At 38.8% G+C, this 12,048-nt stretch overlaps 1 protein-coding gene and 1 pseudogene across 1 annotated transcript in view; one reads left to right on the top strand and one right to left on the bottom strand.

The window, feature by feature from the left end:
- LOC107714410 (uncharacterized) overlaps nt 1-410 on the top strand; it is a 5,484-nt gene extending 5,074 nt beyond the window's left edge. Inside the window, exon 7 of the mRNA XM_016520245.1 lies at nt 328-410. Coding sequence (XP_016375731.1) covers nt 328-410 — 83 coding nt within the window. The remainder of the gene's footprint in view (nt 1-327) is intronic.
- Nucleotides 411-4,324: 3,914 nt separating this feature from the next.
- The window catches only part of LOC107714411 (BMP-binding endothelial regulator protein-like), a 15,857-nt pseudogene continuing 8,133 nt past the window's right edge, over nt 4,325-12,048 (bottom strand).

Consider the following 12,048-nt stretch of genomic DNA (forward strand, 5'->3'; position numbering starts at 1 on the left):
GTAACATTTCCGTCACACGCTTGAGGTATTCGGCCAGTCACAACGCACTGGATAGCTGGCCAATGAGAGCACACCTCGCTTTTCAGCCCGATGAGCTTTGTAAAAATCGATGCGTTTCAAAAAGGCGGGGGATAGAGGAGAAACAATAATGTACAGTATGTGGAAAATAATGTGGTTTTTTAACCTTAAACCGCATAAACACATTTCATTACACCAAATACACAAAATAATGTTCTTTTTAGCAACATCATATGACCCCTTTAAAGTCATTATGCAGGGACATGTCTACTAACATATTTGTTTACTTTTAGATTATGTTATATACAGCTGTAACATTGGCTGTGGTAAAAAGGCCAGACATTTTCACTGCTGCAAGTGTCCCAAGACTTACTTCAAGAAAAGTGAGCTAAAAAAGCATCTTTGCAGCGCTCATCCAATAGCTCCAGAAGCACCTTCTTTACAGCCACCAGCACCTGGTCCACTGAAATTACCAGCTCGTCCAGTGATGGCTAAAAGAAAGCAAATCTCAGCGCAGTGTCCTCACTGCGGGCTCAGTCTTAATTCTAAAAATTTAAAGAAACACATTGAGCGGAAGCATCATGAAGCCTTGCATACCATAACTTCAGTTCTACCAGCACAGTGTGTCGATAAAAAGTATGGAATATACGTTGTATCAGAATCATTTTGTGAGCCCTGTACCCCCATCCATGTGGTCAAAAAATTTTGGGGTTCATCCCACAAGGTTAAGTGTGAAATGGATAATTGCAACAATCGTGTTGAAGTGGCACAAAGGAGAGGACTTTTGGTTGTGCAGTGTGTGCATCTAAGCTCAGTAGACTACACCTGTGCTGTTGCACCGAGTGAGGATTTATCAGAGCATGTGTTGACTGAGATGGTGGAGCGGAAATGGATTGGAGATATACGGAAAAAACGATGCCTTAAAATGCAAAATCAAGCTAAGCTTAAAGGTGCCACATTTACTAGCCTTGTTACCATTGGAGGCCCTGACTACATTTATTATATATCAATATATAAGCCAAAGGTGTCACATTACAGTAAACTGGGCAGAGTCTTGGTGGATTACAATGCCAAGACAAACACTTGGAACTGCCCTTGTGGCAAATGTGGAAAATCATGCCTGCACAAGAGTATTGCAAAATGGTGTCTCTATCAAATGAAGAAGCAGCTCTTTAAAAAACCTGCTTGAAGCAGAGGAAGAAAATGAATCGGCGCAACTTGAGGATCTATCTAGCCAACAGTTGTTCCAAAAATGGGTGCCCAGTGACTGGTTGGGATAATGAACTGACACTTCATATCTGTGATTCTACTGATATCAGTGAACAAAGACTGCATGAATGTAAAATGAAGAAAATAAAAAGAAATCCAAAGTCCAATTATTTAATTATTGATTTTGGGAATGTAAGTGATTAGTTGACAATTGAGAGAAGCTATGGCGATTATTATCACCATAACAGATCCAACAGTGATCCCCTTTGTGTTTTTCAGTTCATAGCAAAGCCTAACACACGTTTATATTCATTAATGGAGTTTTATTAAACTCATTTTTTTAATAATTTATTTTTGTATACTGACAAAAAGATTTAAAATATAAAAGCTACAATACATATAACTGCATATAGCTTTGTCTACAGTTTGAATGTATCGGGACAGTTTAAAGTGGTCATTTTTTCTTCCCCCTTGAGGTGTTGGTAGGATTTTTGTATCAGAAACATATCATATAAAAATATAGAAACCATACAATATTATATACATAAGATATGTATATATGCCATAATTTAAACACTTTCAGATTTATTAATGAAATTTTCCGTAATTTTCCTTTTGACACATAAGAGACACATTTATTTACTATCAAAGCATGCTGTTAGTGTCAGCTTAACTCAACTCAAACTTCCTTGTAAGTCCAAAAACAGTTTTTATTGAAATGACGACACATTTTTTTAAAACATCCTTGTCTGTGTAATGTCATACAGATGAATAGATCAGCACAAGACTGTTGCACAGACACTATCAACACCTGCTACTTCATCAGCTCTTTGGCCTGACCCATTGGTACATTAGTGAGGTGATAAGGATAGAAAGGAGAAATCCGAAAACAGTATCACTTGACTAAAAAATAGCATTATCTGCTGATAGATTGTAATGTTAGGAAAAGCTGCTTAGTTTCAATTATGTGACTGTCTGAGTGGAACATCATTGGATGTTTGGTACATTCCACTTTGAATTCATTTGTAAACCAGTCACAAATAAACGCAGGGTTTGCAAACAGGCTTTTACAGGGAGATGGAACCTTCAGCAATGCAGCAGCATGTAAGCATGTCAATTCTAATGCCTAATCCATCATCAGTGATTTTTGATGACTTCAATTTTTCTGTTTATACGTTGATAAAGCTGTAAAAGTAATGGCCATTTATCTGTAAGTCTTTAAGGAAACATGGGTAGAGCTGCAGTCACGCTAGACTTTAAAACTTATTTGGACACTGAAAAAAATTAAAACAATTGGAAGCCATTTGTAGTTGCAATGTATGTTTTTTTACTTTAAAATTAGTATATTCATTCCCACTTTCCTTTCTGCCAAAATAATGCATATGGATAGTTATAATTTATTGTCACTAGAATATTCCTGCAGTATGATCAGAAACATCCTGTTTCAAAAGTAAATACTTAAACACAGTAAACTAAATTGTTATTTTCAAGTGATTTAAAGGCACAATGTGTAATTTTTTGCCATTAGAGGGCGCGTATTCAAAACAAAAAAAGAAACAAAGGCGTAGTTAGATGACGCCGTGACTGAGTGTGGAATCATGGGAGTTGTCGTCTTCATCCCCACAGCTGATGCAATCCGACGGGACTCGGGCAGAAATCATGTTCATGGTTGCGCTAATGATTGGCTAATGGCTAATGATTTATTAACGTCGTAGTATGAAGCAGGGTGAGGCTGAAAGCCGTCGAAGCGAAACGAGGCCGCTGAACTCTGGATTTAAACATTCTTCGAAACATTTGGGATAATGTAAGTACACAAGTCAGCAAAATATATAAAACTGTTCTAGTGGTTTTTGGATATTTAAAAAAAAAAAATCTTACATATTGTGCCTTTAATGGGATCTTTAATATACTATAATAAATTATGATATCTTCAATGAGTGAAAATTACAGATTGCATTAGTATATGTATATAGTATAATGACAGAAGAAAGAGCTCAGTATGCATAGACAGCCTTTCCTGCTGGAAGGTCTAACCACGGCACATTTTAAGCTTATTGACAGATCAGTCAGATGTTGATTTAATATCTGCTGGCATTTATTGGAGTTTATGATACCATGTATCCTAACATTTAGTAGAAAATTAGCAGCACAAGCATTAAAGGTCACAGAGAATACTTAGTAGCGATGCGGGACTTCTTTCTGTTTATGCCAAAAACCCACCTCTATTGGTTTGTTTCCATAAAAATATATATTTATTTTGGTCTCATCTGGCCATCTTAAGTTTATTTGATGACACCAAAGGCTATTTCTGGACATTTTCTCAAACAAGTTGAGCTTACAGATGAGGTCCGATCATAGTTTTGGAAACTTTCTGATCCCAAGACCCAACTAGCACCTGTAAACAGTAGAAAATCATAAAGGTTTAGAATGACGTGAATGAATTATTTTTTTCCCCTAGGTAGATTCAGTAAGATGTTTACTCTTGAGAATTTGTAGGTAAATATTTTGGACATGAACATTTCATTTATTCACCCTACGTAGGACAAAGTGTTCCACATTGTTTGTTTCATGTAATTTTACTTAAAGTTGATATTTAATTTTTGACAATTTTAAATGAAAGAAAGAATTCACAGCCTGTTTTGTTCATATTTATCAAGGATGCCAATATAAGTGGAGGACACAATATATTCATAATTTTTCAGTTGCTATAGTCAAGGCAAAAGTTGTTGGAAAAAGGTATAAACTTGTGGTACAGAATCTACAACCAAAACTACACAAACATAAAATTTTACTAAATCTTTGTTGAAAAAAATGTTCATGAGTCAACTACTCCATTACGTTGATTGATAACTCTCTTTCTCTCAGATGTCTTTCAGAGTTGTGGAAAGAATGTTGTTTTCTTTTAGGGCTGTGCCCGTGTGTGTGTTTAGTCAGATTTAATGTAGCTCAAACAATAACACTTGTATGATCACGAGTTCACAACTGAACTACAGGACTTGAACACTCAACACACTTAACACTCAGGTTAGTAATGTAAAAGTTTTATCAGTTTACAGTCCCTACAAGTAGATTATGTAACCAGCCAAATTCTTGCCACCATTTCACGTAATATGATTTTTTTTTTGCTTTAGTTCTTGGGCTCCTCTGCCATAGCTGCAAAGTCATTCTATATCCCAGTCCTGAATCACCACAAGACATTGCTGAACCTGAGTTGTATGCACAAACGTCACTGCACTTCCTGATGACAAAACTTTTTTCAGAAATAAGCACGTTTTTCTTTAAAAGTATATAAGCTTTATACTGGTCGTATATTAGTATCTTAATGGGTCAAGTAAAATGTACATTTATAATAACACATACACACATCAGTGTATGAACACTTGGCTGGACGAATACAGTACACTTCTCTTTAATGCTATAACAGTCACATTTGAGTCCCCGACTTACAAAATAAAGAACAAATACATTACACAAGCAGTTGTGAATTAAATACTGGCTGACCCAATAAATGGATAATACTATTGTATGCCATATTCCCCACACATAATGTCCAGTTCAGGTCCTTTTTTATGATTAAAGCATTGGTAACTGAGCTCATTCAGTAAGGCACTTAGCATTTGGTTTTCACCACCTATGAGAAATCCACATACAGCGAGCAGTGAGATCCTGAGTCCCCACAGAGAAGCCAAAGGGAACTAGTGGTGAGTCTCCCTGCTGAGGGAAGGAGTGTGTCTCTCAGTAGCTTGAGTATTGTACAGTCCTGTTTGCAAAATTGCGTGCCCAGTTCTCTTTCCCTCTGTGTGTTTGGATCTCTCGCAGCCCTCTGCTTCTATACGAGTCCTGTGGGTCATCGCCCGGGGCAGGATGTAGGTTTAATGCAGTGGCTCTCAAACAGGACCAGGCTGGCCGGACAGTGGCAGCCAGCGACACAGGGCCTTTGACAAGGTCTGATTTCGTTCCAGTTATTGCAGGTTTTAGTGCAGCCAGGTCCACATGTGCCATAAACTGCGCCATGTTTGCAATGTGTGCCTACAGCAAAAAAGTGAAATTAACGCTAGTCAAGTATGAAGACGAGACACTATCACATATTCATGTCAGCTTTTGCCACATACGTAATTAAGACGGCTTCTTAAAGGGGTCATTGGATGCAAAATTCACTTTTACATGTTGTTTGAACATAAATGTGTGTTGGCAGTGTTTGTACACAACCACCCTATAATGATAAAAATCCACCTAGTGTTTTTTTTTTAAAATCCCCATAAATAATAACCCCTTTCTCAAATCAAGCCGATCTCAGATTCTTTGCTGTGTGACGTCACACAGGCCAAGGCCCCTCCCATGATTGTTGACTGATACTGGCGTTTTAACATAGGCCCTGTCCCAAATGGCACACTTCATGTGCACTTTCGGTCTTGAGGACTTACAATGGCCGCTGCGTGCGCGTGTCCGTTAAGTCCACGAGACCATAGGGTGTCCCATTCGTCATTTTAGCTTTCGGAAGGGTGCTCACGAGCTATGCGCCCTCGATGCGCACTTCTGCTGAGCCCGCAAGCCTGCGAGCTACGCAGCCGACTTCTACCCGACAGTCAAAGCGGTATTACGTGACGAAAGTGTGGACTCAGAGGAAGACCGTGAGGGTTTAGGGTGCCATTTGGGACAGGGCCATAGACCCGCCCTGAGTGAGCTGTCATCAGTCCGCCATTGTTTCGACACTGGAGCAGGAGTAAACAAGAATGTCTCCTAAGCGGTTGAGGTATTTTGTTGTTGGATGCAATAATGAACATAGCAGTCGTCATTTACTCCCGACATCTGTATGTCTGCGCGAATCATTCGTGATACTTCACCTACAGAAGAAGTGAGTATAAGGTTTATTATGAATCTTTGCAAATCACCTTTCCTAATGATGTGCTAGTTAGCAAGTTCCAAAGTTTACAGTCTCATGAGAACGGCTCCTCACCCCATGGTAGAGAGGGGCGGGGTCAGCAGAGCTCATTAGCATTTAAAGGGAAATGCAATGAAACGGCTTGCTGTGAACAGAGCTGTTTTTGACAAGGTAAAAAGGGTGTTGTTTTACACTACTGTTGAGAAATTTTAGCCAAAGTATGTTATAGACTTCTCATTAAGACCCTAAAGAATCATATCAACTTGTGGAAAATGGACATCCGATGACCCTTTTAACAAGAAATCCCAAAACATTAAAAATGTAACCGATTTTTAACACAAATACAAACACATAAATTTGTCAGGTCTGACTTACTCATGCAGGTGAGCTCCGGTCTCCAGTGCACACGAATGCCCTCTCTCTCACACGCTCGACTGTATGCTATAAATGACTCACAGTAACAGTTCTTGTGCACTGGACACTCACACATGTCTGTTACACATGACCTAAAGAGAGGAAGACATGGGGAGAGGCAGAGATAGAATTAGTGTCAGTGTTGAATGTTGAAGAACTGGCACCAGTTTAATGCTTCTCTACCCTACAAACATTTAGTTTATCGTTTTAGTATTAAATATTCAGCATCAAAATGCAAAAGACCTGAAGCTAATTCTACAGTAGTACAATAAAATGGCACATGCACAATCCATGATCTCTTATTAAGTTTGATGTTCATCTGAGCTCTGATCTTTGATTTATCTATTAATATGATAATGATGATTGCATAATGGGAAACTCACTTGTAGAAAGAGGTAAAGTCTACAGCAGAATGGCACTTCTGAAACTCCCAGGACTTGAGTTTTTGGCACGTTCTGTGTGCACGCAGCTTTACTTTGACTGTGCCAGGACAGAGGAAGGACGTGGGCCTGTGGTTCGGTGCCTGACACACCTCATTGTCCTCCACATGCCAAGACTCAGCAAATTCATCCACGTCAAACTTAATCTGGCCGTCTCCTCCTAGAGAGTCGTCCCGCCTTTGACCGTTGTAGTTTCCACACAGCCCACAGAGCTGCCCCTTCAGATGGGGTGCTGCGACCACCTCCACCAGACTGTCCCCGTCCCAAGTGATCTCCAGTCCTGATGACATAGCCCAGATTAAGGAAAAGGAAACATGCTGCATTTGCCTGTGTTTGAGAAGATGACATATCTTGTAGTCTGACACAATCTAAATCTATCTTAAACAGCATTTGAATCATGTAGCAATCAAATTCATTTCAAACTGCATGGAGTTTTTCTTCTTTTAAAAACTCACTTGTTACTGTGAAGGCAAAAAAGGTTTTAAATAAAGTATGAAAATACATGGTGACCAGAATCAAGACCTCTAACATACCGTTTTCCAGTGGTGGGCCGTCAGGGCCAGCAAAGCCTTCTCTGCTGGCCTAAACACTGTCAGAATCACTGATTTAGTTTTAATATATTTTTCCATGAATGTGTATTAAATTATTTCCAATAGTATTCTCTTCAGTTCATAGCTTTTCTCTTGGTTGCACTGCTTCCAGCAGTGTATGTTTATATTAGAGCTTTTATCCAATCATATTTCAGCAATCGTGTTGCCAGGGTCAAAGAAATCTGCCTTAAGGCCTTCAGAATCAACAGTGCAGGCGTCTGTTAGCTTAAATCAATGGCAATGAAACCGTTGCTTTAACCAATCAGATTTCGAGTTGGCAACACCAGGGCCATCTAGCTGACTAACGATAACGTCAGCATTTTCTCCTCCTTTGATTGGATGGTCAGCATACTAGCTAGCAAACAGCATCACTGTAAATCATTTTATTAAAACTTAGTAAAACTTGTATTACTGTTCCTCAGGTTTAGATTTTCAGTGCATTTTGAAAAAATATTTGCCTACTATATTTAGTAAATCTAAAAACAGTAGTCCTAATGACTGCGAAAAACAACCACACACCTCCTCGGCACCGGCTCTGTGAAAGACTCGTGAAGATGAAAAACCACTAGACTATGGTAGGTTAATTTTCATTTTTGACTCTTTTATCGCTTGATGCGTTGTATGCTGATGTTATTTGCGCGATATAAAGCCAGGTTTAAGTTTCCGTAAGAATATCAGTTTCCCGTGTGGAGCTGTATTAACGTATAAATGCGTTTGGGTGAATAAATGTCTGTAAGAACATCGGATGGACTGTATTTGTGTCATTAATGCTTGATGCTTCAGCTACAGATGATGTGTTGCGCAATTGTTAATTGGGTTTCTTTCTTTAGTAATGACATTCATTCTCGCTACATAAGATACCTGTGTGTTATGTAGTGCCCTGTTATACTGCATTACTGTGTAATATTTATGGTTTCTATAGCCGTGGCACCATTATGATGGTATGAAGAGATGGATTCATTCATGTAGGACGCCACTGAAGGCCTAGGTGTAAAATGCACGGCCCGCCACTGCCGTTTTCCTTGAACATTCAAATCAATTTTGACCTACAATTTGGATCCTGAAAAATCTATGGACATGTTCTTCACAACAACCCATGTATCTATTGTATTGTATCAATTTTTCTATTGCCTATTCAAAAATGTGCTTAATATTCAGTAATAATATCAATTTATCTGCACTTACTGCACTTTTGTTCAGGTGAGAACAAAATTGAACTGGATAATGACATCTTCCTTGCAAAATCAACAGTTATTGAACTGACTTTAGCTGAATATTGACAGCTCTTTCCAGAACTGTTCAACTTTGCAACATTGCAACACTGAACTAAATTGAGCTGAATAATGACTCTATTATCTTCTCTGGAGGTGCTTTACAGCTAAAATTAAATTTGTTTCATTACTGATGTAGTTTACATCATGAACACTGTTATTTTCCTGTTTATTAATGTCAAGCTGCTTCGAAACAATCTGCATTGTATAAAGCGCTATATAAATAAATGTAACTTGACTTGAGTTAAACCAACATGCTGAATTGGAAGCTAGTTTGGAAGTTATTGTCAAATGATCATTTTAAACAGGCCGAACATGCTCTTTTGAAAAAGAAAGGTGCGGCAAACTGTAACCCTTCTATACTATCTGTGCAAGTTGGAATGATTGATTTTAGCTGCAAGCACAAAGGTGGCTTGCAGATAAATGTCATACACACATGGGAGAGTTAATCAAATCACAATTGCCAGTCCAAGGATCAACATTGTGCAAGGCACTACATTAGCTCATTCTTACACTGCAAAAAACATTTTCTTACTCTGTCCTTGTAACTTTTTTTCTGAGAGTGAATGGTTTCTGAAGGATCATGTGAGACACTGGAGTAATGATGCTGAAAATTCAGCGTCTCCATCCCAGAACTAAATTAAATTTCAAGAAAATGAAAAGTAATAATATTTCACAAAATAACTGTTTTTACTGCACTTTTTGATAAATGATTGCAAAACTAACTTTGAAATCTTTCTCTCTTCTGTCAGAGGTCTGTCATACTCAAAAGAAGATTTGTAGAAGAGTAAAGGGCTGAACAACTGCTACTATTTCATAAAGTCAATTTGTGTCATTTTTATTGATCCTTTCAGTCAAAGTATTTGTTCATGCATATCTTCAGTGAGACAAAGAACTCACTGAGATTGAAGTCACTGGAGATGTTAACACCCACTTGCAGAGACGCAGCCACAATCGAACCCCTCTGATTCTCCAAAAGCTATGTAAAAGAACCTATGATAGAAAATCCCATAGCAAGTGCTGGCCTTACCTGCGATGGTGGTGAGTTTGAGCAGGTATCCATCCAGGTCAATGTGGACCCCTGTGCTATGGAAGGGAAGAGCGATGCGTGTGCCGTTTTGACGGACGGTCAGGTGTTGGTGGAGGCTGATGCTCAGGCCTGATGTGTGCAGCTCCACTGATTTGGTCCATGAGAAGGAGCGTGTGCGACGGGCATCGTTCTTCACCAGCACTGTGAAACTGGCCGCTGGGGAGCAGTCCTTAGTGAGCACGTATTTACACGTGCCCTGGAAGTTAAAGGTGCGGCCATCAAAAGTGTTATAGTGAGGGTCTCCAAATACGGTACACACACCTGGCTCTGGAGTTACAAAAAGAGCAATAGAGAGGATATTTGTAGCGAAATAATGACTTTGTATGTCAAATAGAGAATGCATATTTGTATGCAAACTGAGGGCACACATGGAACTTATAATTTATACTTAAAAGTTACGCTGTCGACTGTGTGAAGATCTGACTGTAGTAGTAACTGATGTAACGGAAAAGCTTGTAATTTTATAAAATAGGCTACCTCTTCTTCAAAACTAATTTTTAAAGTTTTATTCTGTTAAAATTCACAGTTGGGACATCATGTGAGGAAGTCAACTTACTATCAGTGCAAACAGGACAGCATCCCGTTCGATTCAGTATCTTGTTCTGAAAAACGAATTAAAAACATTGTATAGTGACAGACTTATAGTAGGAGACACAGAAAATCAAACAGGTTTGTTAGGCACTGCTGGGTGTAACTAGAAACAAAATATTCGATGTAATGAATATTGTATGTAAAAGTATGATGTAAAAAACTTTGCGGAGGCAACCACCCTCCGTTTCACGTCGGGCGGTTCTTTGCCTCCACGTCGTGCATTTAAAATCCTTTCATGCACGGCTAGCCGTTGATTATCCCTTACTTGTGGTAGACCATGGGGATGTCATCCTGGTACAGACATGTTTGCTCAGACCAGCAAGTAAATTTTTCCTCCATTTTTGTTCAGTCTTTGTACATATAAAATGTGACAGCTGTTCACTATGGTATTTGTTCACAAGACTTATATCAGGAACACCCATACAGGCATAAATAGACACACCTGCACACGCGTGCATTTTTCCAAGCCGTTTTCTTTGAAAAAGGAAACTTACAAAATGTGAGGTAAACGTTCTCTTAAGTTAGTCAAGACTCCATTAGAACGTTTACCTCACATTTGTTCTTGGATGCCTCACCCTATAGATTTTGCTCTTCACCCTGCAGTACTTCACATCTTCCATCTTCAGATGAGACTGGCACTCTTCACAGCACGCACTGCCATGACAGCTGCCAGGCGGTGAGCATCTCTTCCTGCACAGCACCGTAGAGTCCACACATGTGCAGGTGGTGCAGTTGTCATGGCTAATGGATGTACCGTTCTCATAGACCTCACTGTGGAACAGGCAGCTGCCAGGTGACAAGTCAAAGACCCTCCTCTGACCTAGAGAAGACAAATAAGACCCTGTCATTTCACATTTCTCATGAAAGCATACTAGATTCAGCTGCAATCAAAATTATTCAACCCAATTATTAAAAGTGATAATGTCAACATATTACAACGTTTTTGAGTTACGTTTTTTTTTTTGTAATAAAGCTGTCATAATTATTCAACCCCTATTAATCACTGCTGTTTTTAAGTCACTTATTTGTATGGTAGGGTGCAAAATTGTGATTTAATCACACTTTAGTCCTTGGAAACTCCACAACAAATCTTAATTAGCTTAAGCTGCTAGAGATACATAAATTTGAGTAGCAAATATGGCCAAAGAGTCAAAAGAGCTCTCACAAAAGCTATAGAGAAGAAATAGTTTTATGTAATAAATAGTTTTAAAGTTTATGGCTACAAGAGGGCACTAAAAGTTCCTAGAGACACAGCTGGCAGTATTACTCATATGTGACCCAGGACAACAAAACCAGTCATAAGGGTCTATTTTTTTCCATTGATGTATGGTTTGTTAGGATAGGACAATATTTGGCCGAGATACAACTATTTGAAAATCTGGAATCTGAGGGTGCAACAAATTCAAAATATTGAGAAAATTGCTTTTAAAGTTGTCCAAATGTATATGTGACCCAGGACAACAAAACCAGTCATAAGGGTCTATTTTTTTCCACTGATGTATGGTTTGTTAGGATAGGACAATATTTGGCCGAGATACAACTA

This window comes from Sinocyclocheilus rhinocerous, unplaced genomic scaffold, assembly GCF_001515625.1.
Source record: "Sinocyclocheilus rhinocerous isolate Xijiao unplaced genomic scaffold, SAMN03320098_v1.1 scaffold839, whole genome shotgun sequence".
Lineage (NCBI taxonomy): Eukaryota > Metazoa > Chordata > Actinopteri > Cypriniformes > Cyprinidae > Sinocyclocheilus > Sinocyclocheilus rhinocerous.